Source organism: Notechis scutatus, chromosome 4 (genome assembly GCF_049901735.1).
Source record: "Notechis scutatus isolate UNSWTSFEM ecotype Mainland chromosome 4, rNotScu1.2, whole genome shotgun sequence".
In the NCBI taxonomy this organism is placed as follows: Eukaryota; Metazoa; Chordata; class Lepidosauria; order Squamata; family Elapidae; genus Notechis; species Notechis scutatus.
Genome location: NC_142012.1, coordinates 158,416,444 through 158,441,758, shown reverse-complemented (window position 1 = coordinate 158,441,758; position 25,315 = coordinate 158,416,444). Strand labels below are relative to the sequence as shown.

At 38.2% G+C, this 25,315-nt stretch overlaps 2 protein-coding genes across 6 annotated transcripts in view; one reads left to right on the top strand and one right to left on the bottom strand.

Annotated features, from left to right (window-relative positions):
* The first annotated feature begins 96 nt into the window (after window positions 1-96).
* DNAJC19 (DnaJ heat shock protein family (Hsp40) member C19) lies at window positions 97-11,737 on the top strand. Of its 2 annotated transcripts, none has more exons than XM_087965393.1 (6): window positions 97-237; window positions 6,519-6,570; window positions 8,421-8,494; window positions 8,903-8,979; window positions 10,135-10,205; window positions 11,568-11,737. In XM_087965393.1, the coding sequence occupies exons 1-6, from the start codon at window positions 235-237 to the stop codon at window positions 11,612-11,614; spliced, it is 324 nt and encodes a 107-aa protein (XP_087821519.1). In that variant the 5' UTR covers window positions 97-234; the 3' UTR covers window positions 11,615-11,737. The 2 variants fall into 2 exon arrangements, with proteins under 2 accessions (XP_087821519.1, XP_026522639.1); XM_026666854.2 differs by lacking the exon at window positions 11,568-11,737 and adding an exon at window positions 10,565-11,071.
* A 2,391-nt stretch (window positions 11,738-14,128) lies between these two features.
* FXR1 (FMR1 autosomal homolog 1) overlaps window positions 14,129-25,315 on the bottom strand; it is a 50,079-nt gene continuing 38,892 nt past the window's right edge. For 2 of the 4 annotated variants that reach the window (XM_087965390.1, XM_026666833.2), the window contains 7 exons: window positions 24,893-24,979; window positions 23,980-24,187; window positions 20,659-20,862; window positions 18,945-19,145; window positions 18,089-18,169; window positions 15,923-16,014; window positions 14,129-15,148 (listed from right to left, as the gene is read on the bottom strand). In XM_087965390.1, coding sequence (XP_087821516.1) covers window positions 14,978-15,148; window positions 15,923-16,014; window positions 18,089-18,169; window positions 18,945-19,145; window positions 20,659-20,862; window positions 23,980-24,187; window positions 24,893-24,979 — 1,044 coding nt within the window. In that variant the 3' untranslated portion in view covers window positions 14,129-14,977. The remainder of the gene's footprint in view (window positions 15,149-15,922; window positions 16,015-18,088; window positions 18,170-18,944; window positions 19,146-20,658; window positions 20,863-23,979; window positions 24,188-24,892; window positions 24,980-25,315) is intronic. The other 2 variants (XM_087965392.1, XM_026666842.2) reach the window with 1 other exon arrangement.

Genomic DNA, 25,315 nt, shown 5'->3' with positions numbered 1-25,315 from the left:
CTCTTCGAATTCGCGCCTGGGTGGGCGGAGCCTGCCGGAGGGGCGGGATCGAGAGGCGGAAGAGCGAGCGAGCGCGCGCGCGGGGGGGACGCTTTTACGACAGGCCGTCCCTCGGCTTACGGCAGGGCTTCTTTGAGGGGAGCTGAGCCTGTGCGCGGGCGGGCCGCGGGGGGTTTTCCCGCGTTTTTGGTTCTCCCTTTCCCCTCCCCGGGCTTGTGAAGGAGCGCGGCAGGCATGGTGAGTGCGTGGGAACGGTGACCTGACCGTCCTCCCTCCCTCACCGGCGGCGGCGGCGGCGGCGGATGGGACGGCCTTCCCTTTAGCTGGCTTTCTCCCGCGCTGTGGCGACCGGCTGGGAATCCTGGGGGTTGTAGTTCCAAGCACGCCTGGACGCTGAGGGGTTTGCTTTGCCTGGCTGGGGGGGGCGGGGGCGAGAAGCCCTGAACCCCAGTTTGTTCAACAACCAACCACCCCCACCCCCCAAAGCCCAGGAGAGATTTGCACGGAGTTTCACCCTCCTTTAACCCATCGCTGTGTTTTCCTCAGGGCAGAACTTAAAATGGACCTAAAAATGAGGAATAATTGGTGGGATTCCTATGGGGATGGGGGTGGGGGGGAGGCTGCCCTCTCCCTGAGGATGTGCAGCGCTGTTTAACCACTCTTGCCCGTGATTTTGAATAGGGATGAATATCCTGGCCTGTTTTGTTATCCCTGGCTGATTCCAATGATGGAGGGTTAAATTGTTACTCTGCCTTTTCGTGTGTTTTTGATCAGCTCACAGCATAGGGACTATAGGTAACACCTCCTTCCTTGTTCTATTTTCCCCACAACCACCTCCTGTGACAGGGGGGTTGTCTGAGAGAGAGGGATTGGGATTGGCTGAGAGAGCAACTGGCTCACACCCAGCTGGCTTTCATTGGCTAAGGTGAGACTAGAACTCCCAGTCTCCTGTTGATTGGCCCAGAGTCACCTAGCTGGCTTTCCTAGCTAGGGTGGGACTAGAACTCCCAGTCTCCTGGTGATTGGCCCAGAGTCACCTAGCTGGCTTTCTTAGCTAGGGTGGGACTAGAACTCCCAGTCTCCTGGTGATTGGCCCATAGTCACCTAGCTGGCTTTCTTAGCTAGGGTGGGACTAGAACTCCCAGTCTCCTGGTGATTGGCCCAGAGTCACCTAGCTGGCTTTCATTGGCTAAGGTGAGACTAGAACTCCCAGTCTCCTGGTGATTGGCCTTTAGTCACCTAGCTGGTTTTCTTAGCTAGGGTGGGACTAGAACTCCCCAGTCTCCTGGTGATTGGCCCAGAGTCACCTAGCTGGCTTACTTAGCTAGGGTGGGACTAGAACTCCCATTCTCCTGGTGATTGGCCCATAGTCACCTAGCTGGCTTTCATTGGCTAAGGTGAGACTAGAACTCCCAGTCTCCTGGTGATTGGCCTATAGTCACCTAGCTGGCTTTCTTAGCTAGGGTGGGACTAGAACTCCCAGTCTCCTGGTGATTGGCCCAGAGTCACCTAGCTGGCTTTCTTAGCTAAGGTGAGACTAGAACTCATGATCTCATGGTGACTGGCCCAAAGTCACCCAGCTGGCTTTCATGCCTAAGGGAGATCTAAAATTCATAGGTACCTGCAGCACCATTTTCTTCTACTAAATCACCCATTCAGGCTGCTGGGAAGAAACATTTGGATGCACTCCTTTTCCATGAAGTAAGGTATATAGAACTCAGCTTTGTTGGATCGGCTACCCTTACAAGAAAGATTTGTTCTGTCTATTCCAATGTTAACAGAGCAGAATAGATTAGTATAGCTCAGCCAATATCATTACTAAATAATACTGTGGCTGGAGCAATCCTTGGTAGAACCTGAAGTGTGGGATTTATTCATTGCTGAAATTAGGCCATCTCCAACAGCTTTGTAAATTTAAACATGGCTGTAGTCACCTCTGTAGTTTTCTTGGCCATAGTATAAGAATGGCTTGTCATTGCATTTATTTATTTTAAAGTTTTTACCGTCCATCAAAAGTTAAAGAAAAATTCAATATCCATCCACTACTTCTCCCTCAATCTCTGTTAACGTTTCCACAGCACTGCAGTTATTAAGGTTAAATCAGTAAACTCACTATCTCACCTTCAGATGTGTGGTTGGCTGTACATGGTTTTCTGTTAGCTTCATAGGTTCACTATCTTAGAAGATTTTTTCCCTGGGATTTCTTCATATCCTTATAGGAATGTTTTTTTTCCAACTTACCAGTCTACTGCTTTTCCTTGGGGTGGACTCCAAAATAAGAATACCAAATCTGGGCTGCAAAATCTGGTTGCTTCAGAGGGTAAAGAGAGTTTTCTATATCTCTTTGCTGCCTTTTAATCTGATGATTGTCTGAATTTTGTAGCCATGACTGAAGCACTAACTAGGTTAAACCTTAACTTATTTTTCAGCACCTGGTCAAGGTCAGCTAGGTGCTGCCATCTGCTGGGCTATTAAATAAAACTTAGTTAATTCACAATTACTGTGTCAAAGGTTCTCAGTCATCCAGATAGAGTTATCGGAGTTTAGTCATGGCAACTGGACTGCTTGTTGGTTCAGAATGTTTCACTGCTTATCCAAGTAGCTTCTTTAGTCTGGGCATGTTGGTTAGGGGGACCCAGTATATGTCCTTCAAGGAGATTTCATTTATCGCCTAACCTGGATAGGCTCATTAGGTGAGTCGGCAGAGAGTACGTAGGGTAAAAGATTTAAGAGTTGAAACTACTCAACTCCTCTGCCTACTCACCTAACGAGCCTATCCTGATTAGGTAAGAAATGAAGCCTCCCTGGAGGACATATATGAGATTCCTCCTAACCAACTTGCTCAGATTGAAAAAGCTACTTCGATAAGCAGTGAAATGTTTCAAACCAACAAGAAGTTCAGTTGCCATGACTCAATTTCCAGGTTATGATTGCTGTGTGTGCATGCAAGATTTGGGAGATTGGTAGCATGAGAACACCTTCAACCAGTTTATATTAAAAATGTATGTTGAAAATATAGTACATGATGTGTTGGTTTTCCAAACCCTAGTTTAGTCCTTATGTCTTTTTTTCATACCTGGATATGATAGAGTTCTTAGAGAGTTTGTTACCAATTCATGTCTAGGCAAAGCTGGCATAATTTGAATTACTGTAATGTGCTGCTCATGTATTTGATTGTTTTGAAAACTATTAAGAACCTTCTGATACATAATGTATCCAATTTTCCTCTTGTAGCTCAGATGAGCTATGTTGTAGCATATCCCGTTCATCTGAGTACTACTGTGATGGCAAGGCAGAATTAAAAGTGCTAGCATTGGTGTATAATTTTATAATAATGAAAGTGTAATTCACTTAGATCCATGATATTTCAAGAACTGCCCACAGATTTGTGCTTCATTCATCTTTGGAAGTGATACTCACCAATCCACTATATAAATATGTAAAGTTAGCAGGTGATAATACTAAGGGCACATACTCCATTCAAGAGAAGATGAATAGCACCATATCTACCGTGTTTCTCCAACAATACGGCCTCCACCAATAGGAAGCCCCACCATGTTTTATTGGCATAAAATCAAATTAAGCCCCTCCCCCCAAATTAAGCCCCATATTAAACATGCAAAATGGGGGGGGAGAGCGGTGGGGGGGCTTTCCGTTAGTAAGTACTTTTGTTGCATGCCCGGATATGGTGCTGCCTGCGTTGGTGGGGCACTTCATATCGGGAGACCTTCCACCGTTGCTTCTCCCTTCTCCCTTGCTGCCCCTTCTCCCTTGCTGCGCGGCGTTTGGCGCAGCCACGTGCGGCCAGTCAGGCTCCTCCCTGCAACCGGGCCCTGAGGAGACACTTGGCTTCTCAGGCGCTCCGTCTTCCCTTTGCTTTCGAAGGTAAGCGAATTATTTTACAAAGCCTCCCCTGCCTGAGAGGGCAGCCCAACCCCATGTGGGGAGGCTAATCTCCCGGGGCCTCTTCCGTTCCTCCCGACCTCCCTACGCTGCGCGCCTCTGACGCGCCGCTCCCTTCAGCCCAGCGAGCTCTTCCACCTCAAAGAAAGGCCAGGCGGGCGGCTGCGGGCAGCAGCAGCGGGTCTGAGCCGCTCGCAGCGGAAACAGCCACCACCCGTAGCCCGACACGGGAGAGCGCGAGGTTAGCGCCCGCCAGCCCGGGCGAGATTTGGGAACGAGGGGCAGGAGGAGGCACGCACACACCCGTGGCTCACTTTCCCCGCTTTGCCCAGCCCTTACGGCTCTGGCGCAGCCCTGGCAGGATGAGCGGAGGATCCGGCGGGGGCGCTCGCTGTCCGCCAGGGCCGCGCCAGAGCCGTAAGGGCTGGGCAAAGCTGGGAAAGTGAGCCGCGGGTGTGTGTGTGCCTCCTCCTGCCCCTCGTTCCCAAATCTCACCCGGGCTGGCGGGCGCTAACCTCGCCGTTCTCCCGCGTCGGGCTAAGGGTGGTGGCTGTTTCCGCTGCGAGCGGCTCAGACCCGCTGCTGCTGCTCGCAGCCGCCCGCCTGGCCTTTCTTTGAGGTGGAAGAGCTCGCTGGGCTGAAGGGAGCGGCGCGTCAGAGGCGCGCAGCGTAGGGAGGTCGGGAGGAACGGAAGAGGCCCCGGAAATTAGCCTCCCCACGTGGGTTGGGCTGCCCTCTCGGGCAGGGGAGGCTTTGTAAAATAATTCGCTTTACCTTCGAAAGCAAAGGGAAGACGGGAGCGCCTGAAGCCAAGTGTCTCCTCAGGGCTCCGGTTGCAGGGAGGAGCCCTGACTGGCCGCACGTGGCTGCGCCAAACGCCGCGGCAGCAAGGGAGAAGGGAAAGCAACGGTGGCCCAACCCGAAGGTTCCCGAATATCCAAGCTGTTGCCACCCGCCCACCCACCCGAGGATGCAAGGGGGAGAATTAGTCACCCCCGAAAAGACGTCCTAGCCGTTTTTTCGGGGGTCAAAAAAAAAATAAGGCCCGGCCTTATTATGTGAGAAACACGGTAGCAGCTTTTTAAAAGGGCATTAAAATGCAGTTTTTTCTCTTTGACTTTCATTTTTAAATTGCTATATTTGTTGCTGATAAATATTTGAACTTTCATTTTATTTAAAGTGATTATTTTAAAATTATTTAAATGCCAGAGTTGTTTACAATTAGATATAGATTTTTACTATTTTATATTTTTTAAATATTTTGGAGAAACTATGATTTTGAAAAAGTGGCTAAAATATATTATATAAAATTCAAGTGTACTATCTGCTAGATACAATAGAGCTGCAATATTCTCCAGATATAATTTAAGAGTAAAATTAAAAAGCCCCAAACTGATTGCATTTGCACAGAGTTATTTTATTTTACCCTCAGTGAAAAGAACTAGATGCTATATAAACAAAATATATTGAAATAATATATTGGAACTTCATCCTACTAAAATTTAGATATACATTATTTCCTATTTAGGACTTTTGAGTAGCTGCAGGAAAGCTGTTTTCTGCTCTGATAAAAGTTTTCTACTTGATTAAAAAAAGACAATGGTGTAATTTTAGGAATATTGCTTACCTAATTTCTGATATAACTTCAAATATAGGTATGAGAAATATAACTTCAAATACTTGCATGAGAAATAAGTATTTCCCATGAGGCTGCCTAAACATATAAATGAAAATTACCTGTGGAACATTTATGGCTTAAAATTAATAACCTTGATTGCTCGATGGTATAATTATTTTGGAAAAGACAACATAAAATCATTTTTATATATCAGTGAAAAAACCCTGGAAAGTATATTCTTAATTCATGAGTATCTTAATTCATGAATTATTGATAGATATTTGAAATTTAAGAAGTATGTTGTGATGAGAAATAAACAAAAATCTTCCTAGGGAAAATATTTTGTTTATTTTTAAAAATGCTATTGTATCCAGCTGGAATATTAATTCTTAAGATTTCTGAGAACTTTTAAGAACCGACTTTCTTATACATATGCAATTATTTCAATACAGAACGATTAAATTAATTGCCTGGTTCTCAGTTATGTTTGCAATACCTACATGTACCCAAGATTTGCTCCAAAGGATTGGTAGAAGAGATAAAGTAAAACCCCATTGGTGAAGTTATTCATTATAGTACCTATATAAGATTGGAAATTGGCATAATACAAGCTTCTGAATTATAGAATATCTTTGTTAGTCAAAAAGGAATGAACAAATGCAAAAATGTTTTGTGTCCTAGTTTTAAAAGAGAAGTACAGTATCCTGTTTCACTAACCATATAAATCTAGGTTTCAAGATGACTTCCCTAATCAACCCTCCCTCCCTTCCCCCCTCTCTCAGACACTCACACACAGAGTAAGTTCAGTATGTTTTCAAAGGCACGGAATTGAAAATTGCCAAATGAAGACCTGAATAATGTTTAAGTAATCTTTGACTCAGATATTTGCTTACACTTTTATATATTCAAAAAACCTTTTTCATTGTTAGTGTTTAAGCAAAATGTTCTGAAGTTAATATTTCTTCATTTTATTTATTCCCTTTTTCCTTTCTTTTAGGCTGGTACTATGATAGTAGTTGGCCTGACAATAGCTGCTGCTGGTTATGCAGGTTTGTTCTTGGAAAGCTTGCTTTATTTCTGCTTGTGTTAACTATGTACCCTATAATATAATAATATAATATAATTAATATAATATAATATAATATAATATAATATAATATAATATAATATAATATTATAATATATAATATAATATAATTAATATAATATAATTAATATAATATAATAATATATAATATTATATAATAATATAACGGGGTGTGCATAAGCGCACCAACATGCCTACCGTCCCTGTTTCTTTTATTTTTCTTATATGTATCCATGTATTCATAACCATGTTTTTACTTATACCTATTATCTTGTAAGCAATTGACAAACCAAATAAAATATAATAAATAAATAATGGATAGTAGTATTACAATCTAGTGTTGGGAAGCATAAGCGTTTACTACAAGGTTATTTTGGATGGTTTAATAAACAGAAAGACAGTGATTCGAGTAGATGTCTCCAGTGGCACTTTTTTTTTGCCAAATATTGCTAAATATTTGATACTTTTAATTTCATATCACATTTGTTATTGGTGGATTTGATGCTTTTAAGTTTAAAGTAGCTATCATAAATGTAGCCTCACATATCACAGAAAACATTGATTTGCTAACTGTAGTTTATTGACTGACTCAACATTTGTTAAGTATGGTTCACATAACCATACTACATTATGGCTTAATGTTAATTTGTAAATTGGCTCTGTAGGATTAAATCTGTTTGAATTACTATTGGATTATTATTGGACATAATTCTGCATTGATTTAAAATATGGTTAACATCTTCACCAGGATGAGAGATACCAACTAAGTGCTCTAGTCTGGGGAATTTCTTAAATGACAGGAATTTATCAACATGGCCCTCAATTTATTGTGGGCATGTTGATAAATTCCTGTCATCTAAGTAATCCACAATAACTTGTTGAGCTTCAAAAGAGAGGATGGATCCTCAGGTTGGACCCTACCTGTGCTTGTATCCTACATGAAAAGAGATATACACACTCAGAATTTGTTATCACATCAGAGGAAGTTGATCCCCAGGTAATGGGGTTTTCCAGTCTTGTGGGGTAGAGTCATAGTTGGAATTCTGACAAAGTACCACAAGGTTATTGCAAAATGATCATTATGAAGGGAACAGTCCATATAATCACAAAAATTTATAATACTAAAAACATTAGTAACACTAGTGAAATTTCACTCTTCCCACTGACTTTTGTCTCTCTCTCAAGACAACTTTTTAAACTGATATTCTCTCACCCTGCACACTTCCTTGGATTAGGTGTTTCTCTAAGTCTATCACACATGTATTGTTACAATGCCACAGTTGTCTTTGTATGTATAAATTACTTGAAACTTGATTTTCTGAAAGAAAGGAAAACCATAGTTAAAGAGCATCTGCCTTGCGCTTTTATTTCCCCTGCTCAAACGTAACATAAATGGTGCTTTAGGGGATGTGCTGTTTAATATCCTCATAAGTAATTCTTAATTTAGATTACTTATTGTTGACTTCGTGAAATTCTTAAAAAAGATTGCCTTTTTAAAAATTGTGTCAGTAAATGGTACTGGGTCCTTTAAAATAGAATTTGAATTGTGCAAGGCAGAGAGAATAATAATTTTGAGAGTGGTGTATGCAGCCTTCCTGGGATTTAGTAGCCCGAGTGCTATGTGGGGAAAAAATAAATGAAATCCTTTCAGTGGGATAGGAAGTAATGGACTTCTGTTTACACTCTCTTCAGCCTATTGCAATAGTAGGAAGCTTCTGTGGAAGCATTACATTTTGGCCTGTCCAGTTGCGTCTGTAGGTTTTGCAGATCTCACTCTATTAGCTGAAATTGAATCTTTTTCTTTTCTTCAAGGTCGCTATGCACTGCAAGCAATGAAGCAAATGGAACCACAAGTGAAGCAAACTCTGCAATCTCTGCCAAAAACGGTGAATTTGTTTTTACTCAGTATTCTTTTGCAGCAATATCATTTTCTTCTTTGCTTACCATGGGACAGGAGACAGAAACAGTTCAATGCATAGGATTATGAGACTCCAAATTTGCAAATTATAAGCCTTATGCTTATTAAGGTGTGCAAATTAATTAAAAATATTTGCTTTATAGAAATATTTTTGTCTCATGCTAGGAAAAAATGATTAGTTGGTAACGATGAACTAAGCCATGTGGGAGGACATTAAAAATAAGAAATTGTGTCACCTCTTCTACTTCTTGGCAATGCTGTACGTAATTGGATGGTGCATTTTGTTCTTTTTGCACAATTGAGCGATGTGCATCTTTAATTTCTTATTGGTAGCATTGCATAATGCTTTTGTAATAACAGTGTATTTTATTTTCAGGCCTTCAGTGGCTATTACAGAGGTGGATTCGAAAGCAAAATGAATAAGCGGGAAGCTGCCTTAATATTAGGAGTGAGGTAAAATTAAAATTAAATATCACAGGAATATTTTCCAGGGAAAACTGCATAAGAAAAGAACAGGAAATATGTTAGTTGGTGTAATTTTTGTAGCTATGATTTGAATCATAAAAAAGCTTATGGTAATCTTTTTGCATCATACAGGCTGTAACTCTGATCAGAACGTAACAGCCAATTTACGTTCAATATTGTTAATGACAGGGTCTCCAAGATAGTGATTGGACATAGGGTGGATGCGAAGTTTTCAGATCGCTCTAAAATAGCAATAGCATTTAGAGCCATGGTGCTGGAGTGGTTAGAATGCAGTATTGCAGGCTAACTCTGCCGACTGTCAGTAGTTTGATACTGACTGGATCAAAGTTGACTCAGCCTTTCATTCTTCCAAGGTTGATAAAATGAGGACCCAGATTGGGGGCAATATGCTGATACTGTAAACTGCTTGGAGATGGCTGTAAAGCACTATGAAGCTGTATGTAGCAATAGCACTTAGTCTTATATACTGCTTCACAGTGCTTTCCAGCCCTCTCTAAGCGGTTTACAGTCAGTATATTTCCCCCAATAATCTGGGTCCTCATTTTATTCACCTCAGAAGAATGAAGGCTGAGACAACCATGAGCTGGTCAGGATCAAACTGCTGGCAGTTGGCAGAGTTAGCCTGCAATGCTGCATTCTAACCTCTATATCACCATAGCTCCATAAAAGTTTGAATATGGTATTTTCTCAGGAAAACAGATTTGTCACATTTGTAACTCAAATGTGTTTTTTGTAAATTGTCAAATTTGTAACTCAAATTGTAACTCAATTAGGCAAAGAAGTTCAATAACTGGGTGGTGTAATGAGGGATTTGATTTTTTACTATCCTAACAAGACAAACAATGGGAGAGGGGCGGGAATAAGTTTATTTGTATGCGTAATTGTAGAACAATCAAAATAAGCTATTTCTGTTTCTTGTTAAATTATCACAAAAAAAATAACAGGTAGCTTGCAAACTGTAAAATTCAACACAGTAGATCATTCTTCCTCCTGAAAATCATTCTGTGAAATGTAGTGAAGTGAACTGATGTAGGTGCAATAATCAGGTGTTTTTAATAATAATCTGATGGTGTTTTATATTTTTCCTAGTTATAAATTATCTAATTAAAAATAAACTGTTAGTCCTACAGCTCACAAAGCAAAAATCAGAGAAGCTCACAGAAGAATCATGCTTTTGAATCATCCTGATAAAGGTAAGTCAGAAGATGTTAATATGGCGGTCTCCACCTGGCTCATGTAAAATTACTGTCCTATGGGGCTGCATGGGAACATTTTAAGAATTGAATTTAGACATTTTAAGTTCTGTTTTCCTAATTTTTCTATTTGAAAGTTGTTCATGCACGTGAGGGAAAAACTACAATTTTATGATAAGTCTGGCAAGCTATTCATTACCGCTGCTAGTGTAGTTAAATGTTTTGTATGTGGACCATTTTATTAATGAAATATCTAAAATGTTTTATTTTGAATATTCACTTCACTGATCACATATATTTCATCTACCAGAATAATGTGTGTCTTATGAACATGACAACCATATTTTCCTCTTTACCAGGTGGGTCTCCTTATGTTGCAGCCAAAATTAACGAAGCTAAGGATTTACTGGAAAGTCAAGCTAAGAAATGAAAACTCATCATTGACTTAACAATTAGAATATATTTTCAAAATAGCCCAAAGAAAATTGACAAATGAAGCTGTCATACATGCCAAAAGGAAATCGTTTTGATGTAGGACACATCCTTCTCTGTGGTTATTTTCAGAAATTAATGTCAACCACAATTTCTGATGCACTTCTAATAAAGTGCAAGCTTTGTACGGAACCAGTTAATCAGATAGTAATATCTGAAATTCAGAATTATCGTTTTAGATTAAAAAATTAGGATAAATGCCAACATCCAAGATTCTGCTGAAAACACCTGTGAGGCTTAATATTTTGAAGTAATTTATTTCTCAGCTGAGAACAGCTGTATTATTTTATCATAGAATTATGGTGCAGTATTCTTCAAAAATTATTTTTATTACCATGATTGCTGAGCAATAAAATTCTTAAAGTATTTCTTTACATGACTGCATAAGAAAGTGTTGTTGGAGAACAGTTGCTCTTGTAAGGTGGTCTGTATCTTTCAGCTGGTCAAACAGCGATTCATGACCGAGAACCAAATTTGTAGTCTCCAACTTTCTAATAGAACTTTTAAAACAAGAGTTTTCAATTCTTCATACTAAGAAAAGCTTAGATTTATTTCTGAATACTGGCTCCTGCCTTTGTGAATTTTTGAAGATGATTAAAATGGGAAATAACTAGGCTTGAAGCTGTCATGGATTTTAAAAATCCAAGTATTAAGCGTTGGTGAATAATGTTCTGTCTTAAGATGTAAGCTAGAATTTTTTCCTTTAAATGTAGGGAGGCAAAGCAGTTCTACTGTGACTTTTTAATTGATTTTGTGGCTTCTAAAACGCTGTTCTTTGATTAATGTTTTAAGCCTTCTGTGGCTTACAAAGCATGTTGCTCAACATATTCTGGAAGCTGTATGGTTTTTTTCACTTTTTTTATCTTGGAGGTTGCCTAATTTGTTACCCAGATCAACTCGAGTTGCATGGTCCATAATTGAATCTAATTAGATCAAGAAGCTCTATAGGAGCTCTTCGAATTCTACGTTTGAGTGAGTAGTTCGGGGGATTTTTATGTGGGACTCTAGTAGGGAAGGGTATGAAGTACTTGGAGATGGCAGATTCATCTAGTGATGATTATATTATTATATTCTACTTTTTAGTCAGAATTCAAGACACAGCATCAATAGTCATAAATATAAATACAGGAAATTATAGATTTCTTCCCAAAGGAATCTGGAGAAATTTAGAAAGCAATGGAAAACAGGCCATCCGGAGCAACTTTGTCTTCTTCCTGGTTCCATGTTCCTGTCACTTGTAGTATGGATATAGTATTTGCCTACCTGTTGAAGTATAGGAAGAAATGCAACTGCAGAAAATGTGAACAAACTATCTCCAGTATTTAGGAAGGGTGAAAGAAGACAGAATAGTTCTGTGAAAGAACACATGAAAACAGGGAGAGATGGCAACCATTAGGAGAATGAAAGAGTATTGCACATAAGATCAAGGGATAAGAGACTAAACCAGTGGTCCCCAACATTTCCAGCTTGGCGGCATGGGAGGGTGAGTGGCAGGCGCACACACCTCCATTTGTATGAGCAGTGCACGTGCGTGCACTCTACTCACACAAATGGAGCTTTGCACAAGTGGAGGGTGCTCGCGCACAAAGCTTCGTTCACACAAGCAGCCTGCACTTGCACTCACAGAAGTGGCACACATTTGCATCTGTGCACAAATGAGTAGCAGGCAAGCCCATTTCTCCCAGTCCAGTTTTCAAACAAGCTGCAGCCTGGTAGCGGCCCATGGCCCTGGTATTATGGACCCCTGCACTAAACTGTACTGAATCTGGACCTCCTATATGTCAGTGGTCACCTTTACCCCATAGAAGATAATCCATTTCAATTGTGGAAGAAATTTAACCTAATCCCTTTAGTATAAAGGGATAGGGAGTAGTCCAATTCAATAAAAATGCAATCAGATACCTCCATCAAAGCAACTATTTTTCGCAAATCCATTAATGCCTCACATATCCTTATTGGTACAATAGTAAAATACGAACAGTATTATTTATTCCTTGATAGCATAACAGCTGGTTATTAAGTCCTCTGTCAACCTAGAGGAAGAGTTGGGGAAAAGTATCAAACTCACATAAATTACCTGCATGAAGATAAAGAAACATTAGCATAACATTAGCTAAAGCTATGCAGTCATGAGTATAAGAAAAAAGAATTTTCAATAGACTTGAAGCTGAGCTGTAACTTTTTGCAGACAACCTCCATAATTTTAAGATAGCAGAAATTTAGTTAGGTGGCAATTCAAAGTAGGCATCTTAATGGATCACTAGCAGATTGTGCTTCTAGAAATATAATCATTTTTCAAAAAAAAAATGTTCCTGTGAATCTTAAAAATCCACTGTTGCAAGCATAGTATTTCAGTCAAGTTACAGTTAGAAGAGACCATTTTTAATTGACATGTTTAAGAAGGAAGTTGGCCAGAACTGATTGAAACAGAATTACTGGTAAATGATAAGACAGAAGACAAGAGTCCTAAATTCTAGAAGGAAATGTTGAAAGAAGTTGGCATCCTTGAAGAAATCTAGGAGATATGATAGTGATTTTAAATAAATAGGAGCCCTTCACAAATTTGTTTGCATAAGTGAACTCTCCAAAATAATCACCAGTTTTCTGCATGGTATAAAACATTAAATACTTTGGATTTTACATTAGAGCAGGGGTCTCCAACCTTAGCAATTTTAAGACTTGTGGACTTCAACTCCTGGAATTCCGGGAGTTGAAGTCCACAAGTCTTAAAGTTGCTAAGGTTGGAGACCCCTGCATTAAAGGATCGTGGGCAGGATACACCAATTCTTACAAAGGAAAAAAAACATGAATGGAATAAAGACAATGATAAGAATTAGTAGTAGTTAGTAGTATTGATGGCAGCGAGCAGGCTTTTGAAACTACAGTGGCATTGACAAGAATATGGCAGGGACTGCAAGGCAATAGTTTACGGCTATAGGGAATGCTAAGCAACAAGTATGAGTCAAAAAGCTATGCTCTTCTTAATCTACAGGAGAAAGGCATGGTAAAAGAGGTTCTGTGAGTTCTAATGATGTCTCTTTGAAAAAGGATGGGGGAAAAATTGCAAAAGCAATGCAATCTGTGTGCTACATCAACAATGAAGTCAGACTTGCTCTTGAGATAAAATCATACATGTTATGGGATATCTAATTAGAATGCCAGGATTTTTAGGATCAAAAATTTAAATCCGGGAGACAATCCTACTGCAAATTGAATTTTACCATTTTTCCCTAAATTGTCCTATTACTGTTTTCTATGCAATAACGAGCAAAAGGAAAGACATTTAGATCTGCAACTTAAATGAGGAACGATGTTGCCAGCTGTATAAACCTTTCAGAAAATGACATTAATATACTCTTTCATTCAAAGGTAATGCCTCCATGAGAACTTATTTCCAACCATTGTATAACAAATTAATAACTAGCAAATGCTTAAGGATCAACCAATGGAAGATCAAGGTTTATTTTTCTACCAGCATACAAAAACATATTGCACATCAAACAACCAAAAATAAAAATACTCTAAGGACTAACATATGTAGTTTATACAGAATAAACTTTCTGGAAATTGATCTTTTCAGTAGTTCTGGTTATCTTAATGGACATGACTAATTCAGAATTAAGTGTTTTAACTAAAGCTATGTTTGATTTTTAAATACTGTACAGTTTAATAAATAAATCAAACAAAGCCTCAATGTAGAACAGTCACTGCCAATTTCACCCAATATCCCTGCAGATTGAGAATTTAATAAATGTATTCCAGTGGTCTGCAGTTTTCCCCCACTACATACAGCATTTAAAAAACATGTATTAAAACAGACCAGTTTCCAGACTAAACTAATGGAGAAATTACAATTCAGTGCAAAATATTTTAGACTGCATTTTTTTTCTAGTTTTCCCTCAGATGAAGAAGTGGTTGCATATTATTAAAAATGTAATAAAAGCAGCTAATGCTTTCATAAAGAAGGTTATGTTAGGGATTCCCCCCACATCTGTCATATTTTGAAAACAAAATAACGTTTCCTATAGCCAGCAATTTGTTTTTATTTAAATGTTACATATACTATTCTCAAGGCACATCTGATGATATTTATAACACAGTAGGTGTCAAAGTATGTTCAACATTGGATTTTTTTTCAGGATCCCTCCCTGTTGTTTTCCAAAATGGAGGAACTGAAAGTGCGGTATCAAGACTCGCAATCCATATTCTATCTTTGGCAAGCTTATACAAGCACTATTGTAAAATGTAATGTAAAAGAACTGTAAACTAGGAACTCTTGTTTATGAAACACCATTCAACACAGCTTCTTCCTGTTTATTTTCGTCTTCTTGTATAGTACTAGGCTTTTCTTCAGGACTATGTTGTTGCTTGGAAGATTCAGTCCCAGAAACCACTGCCGGGCCATTTACTGCTTTTTCAGAAAGGCCAACCTCTTCTATCACATCTTTCACCTTTTAAAGAGAGAAGAAGAAGAAAAAAAAAAGACTCAGTGACAAGAGAACTGTGAATCATTACAGCATAATTAATACACCCCCCTACCCCAATTTCTGACTTCATAAGAAAACCCACAGAAGGTATTCATTTTAGAAAGGTGATTAGATGGACATTTTACATGTAATAGTGGATGATATACCCTGTTATTTGTAGTACCTATTTATTTAAATTATTCTTAAAATCCAGTTGAAAACGCTATCAAATGAACAAGGTAGGTAATTATTTCTAGACATAAGCTGCATTCCTGCCTTAGGCTGCCACTCTTAAAAATCTGGAGAATGTGATTATGGCAAGGTATTCTTAACAGAAGTTGTCTAAATTGGCTAACACTTTTGTAACATAATTTTCCTATTTTATAGAGCCCTCCAAATTGGCAAACCTTTTTCAGCACTTAGATAGATGTAGTAATTTACATAATCTTGGAAATAAATTCATAAATAGGTATTATGTACAGATAAAAGGTTTCCCTATCCAGTCCAACTCTGTTAGCCAAGGCAGTCAGCCAGCATTGTCCAAAGATATTTCCAGCATGACATCATACTGCAGGGCAGAATGTATGGCAAAAACACGGAATACTTCCCACTGAAATGATAGCTATTTATTTACGAGCTCACTGTGTCTTGTCTCGAATTCAGACTGTTGTTTCCCAGCTGACAAGCACAGCTTCTAAACCACTGAGCCAATACGACCCCCCAGCTAGGTATTAGTTTGTACTTGTATATATTTCTTACCGTTTCCTTCTTGTTTTTACCCAGTGTTTCCTTTGGGAGGTTTCTTTGTCTACTCTGAGATTCTGCTCTTGATATATAATCAGCAACTGTAACTGAGGAGAAAATTTTACAGGCTTTTATGTTTAGAAAACTTCCAACCCCTCATTAACAATCCAAACAGGTAAATTATATTTATCCTTTTATGTTCCAAGGCTCATATTTTGAGGCCCTCCAAAACAAAGACTTAATGATTAATCCTGAAGCTTCATACAGCTAATTTAAATTAAATCCATATTGACCTGTTTTTGCTTTTCTTCTAAACATGTCAGTTTCAAAATATTTTTGCTCTACAACTTTCCTATTTTGGGTGTGTGTGTGGGGCGGGGGGAGGTATATTTAAAGGTACTGAAAATTTGAAAGATGGTCCAGATGTGGAAAAGAACCCTGGAAAATGATAAAAGCACGCTTTAGTCCAAACTGGTGAGAGACTTGAGACAGATGGGTACAGAGCCCAAAGATATCTTTTAGAGGATGTTCTTAGATTTAGAAACATTTTGTCTGAAATGAGAAAGTGCATAAGGAAAAATTGAAGTGGCATTAATAGCCCACCTTAGCCATGAAAGCCAGCTGGTGACTTTTGGCCAATCCCTCTTTTAGCCCAGCCCACTTCACAGGGTTGTTGCGGGGAAAATAGGAAGATCACACGTTTTATTTTAATTTATTGGTCACGCATCCTACCAGAGGGTAACTCTGGGCGGCTTACAATGTTAAAAGGAATTATACAAAATCTATACTCAATACAAATCAAATACTATAAAAATATACTCAACCCTAACTTTAAAGATTGGGAGGGAGGAAACAGGATGAGGGGGGGGGGGAGGCGAGATCTGTTATTTATCAACCACCCCCAAGGTGAAGTCCCCTCCCCATTGGAGCCCCAAGCCAATGGGTGGTGTCAGGTCTCTTAAGGTCCCGGGGGGGGGGGGGTTGGAGCCAACCTCACCACCTTAAGTGATTTATAGAAATAACAATAAAGGCAGAATACAAATAAAAATCTTAAAATAGTTTAAATGCTTTTCAATTTTCTTTTGGAGAAAAGTATCCTTAGGACAGGGAGTACCATGCCTCATTCTTTCCTTCTGACTCCATATAGCAACTATATTTTCCAATATAGTGGATTGGAAAAGAATCGGGGAAGAAGTATTAAAAATGATCTAATAATGAACAAATTCACCACATGGCCAAAAATGTGCAGCATCTCTGAAAATATTTCTCAGCAGTGGCTGTCATCTCTCTCAGAATTTAAGATTAATTGATCAAAAAGCATACGGCCTTAATTTGTTAAGGATCCCTATGCGTGTAATATTTTTGATTACTATATTTCTCCAGTGAAGTCATACTGCAGAATTAAAGTGAAACCATCAGAAGCAGATTGAGAAAGCAATTTTTAATTATCCATCAAAGGATTTGGGCAGTTAACTGATCAAGATCATGTGTCTATTATTCTATAGCATTTTGTGTGAAATCCATTTCCTTTCATTTGTAATTGTACTCAATTGTTCATAAACCTTTGAACTATACAGAAACATGTTAGAGGACACATTAATGTTCTTGAACTTGATTAGCATGTGCACGATATTTACAAATACAACAAACATGGATTGTTCTAGAAATTAAAATCTGCACTTTTAAGATGTTAGTACATATTTAAAGATGCATCAAACCACAATGGCAGACAGAACATGCAACTATTTTTTGCTTTACCGTAGTTGTGCGGTTTCTGTTGTCTTTGGAAGGCTGATCATATTGATTCAAAATATGAGACAGGCAAATACCATGCAAGTCACTTCATGTTTTATTGCAGTACTAATAAACTGGACAGCATTCCTACTAACAAGAAGTTGCCAGAAATGAGCCTCATCAGGCAGTGTTGCTTTCATTATGGCATATATTTCCATTCTGACATCTGCAAATCATTTTAATGGTGCTTACGCTGGGAGCATAACCAGTTATAAGACACTGTTAGTTACTGGAAGATGAGTAACTAGTAATTTCTCAGCCTGTAGTCTTAGTTATTAAGTAATTATTTACAAAAGGCACTGCACACGCTTCAGAGGTACACAAACAGACATGGAGCATTCCTTCATGCTTGTGACCTGAGGTGGGCCACCTTTCCACTTAAGTTACCTGGCTGTCTATCTTCTGTCTGACCCCTGAAGCGACGCCTGCGACTACGATTGCGTCGCTGGGTTTTTTTGTCTCTATCATCTGCAATTGCAAAGTTGAGGAATGAACCATCTTACAGATGAATATTTTTTTCTCAGCACAAAGCAGAAATAAACAGCCCTATTTCACCCTTGCAAGTGGAGTAGCAACAGTATAAGACCATGTTTAAATTGGAATTAATTTCTGTTGATATCAACATTGGTTCAAGGAATCATTTCTCCACCTTACTAGAAATGTTTCTCCTTGATGTACTTTGCATAAACTATTATCACAAAATGGCAGTTAATGGAATGCTGAGAGACACCTACTCGCAAAGAAGTTCTACTGACTTTTAAGGGTATTTGGGATTGTAGTTGTAAAGGAGTAAGAAACCTGGGTATGTTGCCTGACTTCAATTACTTTTAATTCTCTTAATTCCACAAATTTAAGCAACAAAATCACTCAAGCCCTACCAAAGATAAAATGGATATTAAGTTTACCTTTATTTCAAAATCCTCAAGATTAAACCACCTTTGCATTTCATGGTAAGTACAAAATGGAAACTTATTAAGTCTCGGAACAATGCTCTGTTCTAACACGGCGGTGTAAAATCGGTTCTGTTCAAACCAGAAGGATTTTAATGCAGTTATAAGAAAATGGCCTCAAATGATCTGGTTACATGTAAGTGACATCTTTATGCAAACAGTTAACACTATATTAAATTACAATTAGAGTGATGACAATGAAAATGAAGAGTAATTGACTCTAATAGCACATTACAATTATACAAGTTTACGGGTATGAAGCTCTTCAGTTTTGTTACAAGTGATTTACATACCTAAGCCATTTTCATTAACTGATGCTGTGTCAGATTCTGTCATGCCATCCATTAAGGCAGCATCTTCATCAGTCCTCCGTCTGCGAGATCGCCTGCGACGGTTCGTGGTGTGATGCGATTCACTGGCATCAGTATCTGCAGTCTGGTCAGACTCTGTGTTATCGAGTAAGCTATAAGGATTACTGTCTGGGTCTTTCAGCACTAAAGTAACGAGAGAGAGAAAACCCACAAAGGCCAGAAGTGGCACGTAAATTTGTGTTGTTTTCATCTACCGTTTTAAACAAAATGTTACGAGGGTAACTAAGAACAAAGTAATCTGATCCAGAACACACATACTAATATGCCAAGCAACCTAGGAAAAATCTGAAACATTCTTGAAAACTTGAGAATATTGCTCTTCAAAGGGAACAAAAGCTAACGTGTAGATGGTATAGACTTTGGAGGTTATGAACATCAAGGCCATTGCTTTAATCCCAGAGGCAATTGGTTTTTTGTTCATCTTCTGAGGTAAATGATCACACATAAATTTGTGTCTTTCTGGCAGTCTTTAAAATAGGATATAAAGTGGGAAGAATATGCACATCATAGCTACTGGAATTCTTTCCAGTGGCGTTTATATGAGATATTTATATGCACATACTGGAAAATACAGGCAGGCTGCTTCAACTTAGGGTTGGTGAGCAGAAGAGATTTCTTTTAAATTGGTAATGTCCTGAAGCAGCTGGCCCAGTTGTCTCCTAATGAGGAGAATTTTTCTTGGAATGTTATTCTCCACAGTCCCATTCTATTTTCAAACTTGATCTTTCCTTTCCTGAATTGTCTCACAATATTAGCTTTGGTTCGGGTTTCAGAGAGTCATCCCTCTGAGGGACTGATGGCAGAGTCTTGAACCCCTTTATACAATTTCTTTCCAACAGTCCATTGGATGAGAAAGGATAAAATGGCAACACAAAAGCATTCAAAGTTCAAAATTTAATAACCTAAGTGAATCAAGGCCAAGGCCCATCTTAGTTCAGCATTTTCTTTCTTATGGCAATTGAGAAAGCTCTCTGGGAGGCTTGAAGCAGGTACAGAAATTCCCATGGTGGTTCACTGGAGGCATGCTACCCCCAACTCAGAAATAAACTGAATCAGGGTTGGGTTTTTTTTTAACTGGTCCATTCATATTTTAGAAGGTTCCCCTTAAAACTTGGGCCTTACCACAAGTAGTCCTTAACTATGACTGGTTGCTTAGTAAATAGCTAATAACCCTGATTAATGACCCTCTTCATTGGCTTTTGACATTAATCTTGGTCTCTGTTTCACCTGTCAGTCATGTCCCTCTATTAACCCACTTGCAACATTGTCCCTATCTCTTGGAATATTTTCTGAAATATCTACAATCAGAAGGTGCTCAGAATCTATCTGCTTTTCCCCAGGAATTAATTTAAAAGCTTTTCTATTACCATATTGTTTTTCGAGTTATGCACCAGTAGACCTCGCAATCTAAATTGTCCTAAATTGTCACAATCCCATGTCCCAACATCAGTGACATCAACATGGCCTCCCTACACCACTGCCTAGCAACCTATCCTATTCGGCTGAGAAGAAAAATGTGAAGCCCTGTAAAGAATTATTTACATCTAATTACTTTGTGAATTGAGATAATGAATTTGAAAATGGTAACCACAGAGCTACTTTTTTCTGGCATAAATTTGAAACACGTTCTCCATACCAGAACTGATAGAGGACTTCCCGCCTCGCGGGCCACCTCGGCCCCGACCCCCAGAAACACTACGTCTTCCTCCTGGTGGGCGCCTTCGGCTGTCGCGCTGGTGTAGGGCCTCCCTATCTTCATCCCCTGCTAGTGACCAATCGCTCAGTTCGTCTTTTCTTTCTGATTCCGTCTCAGAGGGATTAGATAGCTCAGAATTTGTTCCTTCAGGAAGAAAATGAATGAAAGTATAAATCAGCAAAATATTTATAAGGATCTGAATAATTTTAAAGCCACAAAGAAATACCAAATTCAGTTCTCCAACAGGCATTTGGATTTACTGCTTTACAAGGAGGAAATTACTATTCGGTACTCAGCAGACTATACATCTAATATCAGGACACTTGTAGCTGTATCTGCAGCAGGTAGAACTTAATCCAAAACGTAGACTAGATGTATTAGATGAGATACAAATTAGAAAACAGCAGACACTGAGAGATAAAAAGTATATGAAGATAGTTAAGAGCCAACATATTTTAAAGGCTACTGCTTTGAAGGAAAATGCTCCCAAAACAAAAGATACAAAGAATCACACATAAGAGCCATGAGTTCTACAGCAGAATGTGATGTAGCCTGGATGGGTGAAACAGGTGCTATATATACCTTTTAATAAAAAGGTGCCCTGATTTGGTAGAATTTCATTTTCTGTCATGCATAATACATATTTTGAGATAATGAACCAGTGATCACTGTATTATATTTCTGCTTCCAAACTTTCATTCCTTTTTCCTGAAATGTATGCAGAAAAGAAACAAAACCCAAGCAAAATTCTTCATTAATCATAGTTTCAAGAGCCTCACAAGGACCCATTAGTAAATTTCAGACCAAAATACCATTCCAGATGACAATGGTGATTCATTTACATAATTGGATTTATTATTCAAGGTTGAGTGTATTATTCAAAATTCAAGACATTGGCTTGTTTATCCACATTCCAGTACTGTTGGTCTTGTATTATGAACAGTTAATGGTGTTCAGTTATTAAGGAACCCTATTATTTATTTACAACTTCTTAGCAAATTAAGTCTGATCAATATAATAAACCAACAATGACTAGCAATCTAGGAAAGAGGAATTACCAATATTTGTATTCTTTAGAGGTATTATGTTGGTATTATATAACTCAGCTATCCTAGTTACCAAATTTTTAATTCCAAATTATAAATAAATCAGATGATAGTCGTACAATTATAGATCACTATGCTGGGATAAGAGGTGAGAGAATCCATGGCATTACAGAGAGAACTGTATGGAATCAAGTAGTGAACCACTGCGATATTGCTAATTATGTTACATGCAATCCATCATTAAGAATATTACAAACATGACAGTTTTAGAATAGTTTTAGAGGGAGAGAACTATCTTGCCCTACCTGTCATAATCACAAGTGATTATCACTACATTATCACAATATTATCACCTGTCATAATATCCATATAATACCACTGGATACATAGCCCCAATGTTAATTGCTAATGCAGACATTAGTTTTAAAACTATTCATGCATTCACGGTACATAATGACAATGCATGTAGAGACATAAGGTTTCTAACATGTTACCAACAATTCCCAAGGCATACAAAGCACCCAGATCAATCTACATGAAGACAGCCTTTCAAACATTCATGAACAGCAGTTGGGACTTGCAATAAGGCACTGCACTGGCCTTTAGAAGCTGGACCCAACAGAAAAAGATTAATTCTACCTCCTTCTATCAGAAGCCAGGACTAAGACCTTTAAAATCCCTCTCACCTAAGCTAACTACTGACTTCAGCTACAAGAAAATAAAAGATTTCTACCATCTTTGCATGTGTGACCTCATAAAACTTAAGGACAGCAAGAAATAAATATCCAAAATATAATTCCAAAATATCCAGAATATAATTTCCAGAACACCAGAAGGCAACACAACAAACAATGGATAGGAACTAATCAAGGAGAGGAGCAATCGACAACTAAGGAGAAATTTCATAACAGTGAGAACAATTAACCAATGGAACAGTTTGCCTCCAGAAGTTGTGGATGCTTCATCACTGCAGACTGGGCAGCCATTTGTCTGGAAGGGTTGGACTAGAAGACCTTCAAGGTCCCTTTCAATTCTGTTATTCTGTTACCTTCTAGATATCTTTTAAGAGGAATTAGTTGGGTCCGTCTTCTAATTGCCACAACAGAACCTCACAGTAATTCAAATGTTTGTTCTCAGTAATCAAAGGTGAAGAAAATAGGTAAGCCAGCGGTCTATAACACCCTCTGTAAAGTGATGGCCAAAGGCAGTTTGTGCAGAAGCAAATTTATCAATTCTGATGAAATTATTAAGGATGATAAAATACCAAAGACTGGGAAACAAAAACAAAACATGAAAACTGGCTGTCAGAAAAAATGGTAGAAATTGCCAGGAAGAGAAGAGAATCCAAGTGAAAAAACACTAAAATCTAAGGCATTTACAAAGAATTTCAGAAACCAATTGGAAAAGAAAAGAAGAGTATTATAATGACATCTGTAAAGATGAAAACTGACACAAAAATACAAGAAAAGTCTTCCAAAAGCTCACTGAACTCAAAAGGTTCCACTCTTGAACTGGTATGGACAGACAGTGACTGTTTCAAAGCTCAAACTGGGATGGAAGGACTATACTTTTGGAGAAGACTCTTGAGAATACCGTGGATAACCAAGAAAACTAACAAAATAGATTCAATCAATTCAGAGTTTTCTTTGAAGGAATAAATAATCTGACCTAACTCTCTTGAGAAGTCTATAATTCTAAGAGGGGGGAAAAAAAGAGAAGAAAAAGACAATCAGTAACAAGTTGGATGCACTCAAATACAGTGGGGCCACACTAGGGATAGATCATACTGGAGAAGGTGAGTCTTATGTATTTGCTAAGAATCGACACCAACTTGATGTCCCATAAACAATCACATCCAGGGGGCACTTAATATGAAAGTTTGAATTAAGCTGTTAGAAACAACGAACATTTTCTGAAATCCATATTGATAATTTTGACACTCTAAAGGTTCGTAGTGTATCAAAAACTCTGAAAAATAAACATATAAAATAACCTTTATTGTCATTTTTTACTGTGAGCATACTGGCACAAGTTAAAAATGAAATTCCATTGCCTGCTTGCAAAAGAAAGTACAGTATATATCTACCCATACACATACATAACGCAAATACGCATGCTAATTGTGTATATGGTAAAAAGGCACAATACCCTTGTTATATTCTCTAGTAATGATGACAGAAGCAAAGTTTCAGAGCTTATCTTTAAACACACTTACCATATCCAGAGGTGTAATTGGGGCCCCTTCGGCCTCTGCCTCTTCCACTATAAGACCTTGAGCCTTGTACAGACGAAGGGTTGCTTTCATCAGTGGTAAAACCCTTTTCTTTCTCAGGACCTCTGGTAGATGAAGGTCTAAAACCCATGCCAATTTGACGTAACTGCTCATCAATCTGGAGCCTTTCCATCCGTAGTTGTTCTACCTCCTGGATTGAGAGTTGCATTAAATATAAACTAAGCTATGTAATCTTTCCCCAAGTTATTTTTTATGCACTCTTCACTTTCAGGAAAAAAAAGCAGTTTCTAACTATGCTAACAAATAATTACATTCACGGAATGACCTTCTGATCATTTAAATGCCAATGAGAATCAACAAGACATGATTCACTGGAAATACTTAATATGTTTTAGATAGTTTGGTATACATTTCTTTCAAATGTTTCATAATTTTTACTTGTAGAAATCCGTTTTTTCACATCACCAACATTTCTTGGTATAAGGTATCTCTTAGGTATTAGCTAGATTTGTTCAAATCAACTTTAAATTACCAAAATAAAAATCCTTGGGGTTAAAACTACTGTGTAGTCTTATAATAATTATGAAATTATAAAATGAAAAAGTAGCGATTAGGCTGAAAACAATCAGGGTTTTATACAGGGGCTGAAGAATACAATATAAAGATTAGAAAGATATATAAAAATAAACAATAGCGACAACAATGATGGGAATATAACAAGGTTGTAGTAAAAATTCTGTTAGTAAAACTAATTACTGTTAGTTTCAAGTGAAAATAATTAGAATCAATCTTGATTCCTAGCTCTGCAGCAGTAAATCACATTCATTTAATGGACCCTCAAAATGTAAGAGTGGATTGCAAACTAAATCTGAAAATTACATCAAGCAATACTTACCTTTAAGTAGGCAATATGGTATTCAAGAAGTACTTGGACATTCCCTATACTTTCTTTAGTACCCACAAACACAAATGGAACCATTCCCTATAAAGATAAAGTATGTTTTTCAAATATAAACACTAAGTGAATCACAAATAATTCTTGCAACTGTAGTATATGTGTGCCTTGACACACACAAATCCAAACACTATTTTAAATAAAGCTACCATGTAACTTATGTGCTAGACTGCATCTATCTTATTTATGATTATGATTCCAGAGCAGTCTCAATAATATTCTAGTATGAAGTGTGTGGGGTGGGGTTGTTTTTGTTTTGCTATGCATAATCTTGGTCTATTTATTTGTATGTTGTCTATACAAGTCAGTTTGGATAAAGAGCCAATTGTTAAATTTGTTTTGTGTACATTTTACAAACAAGTA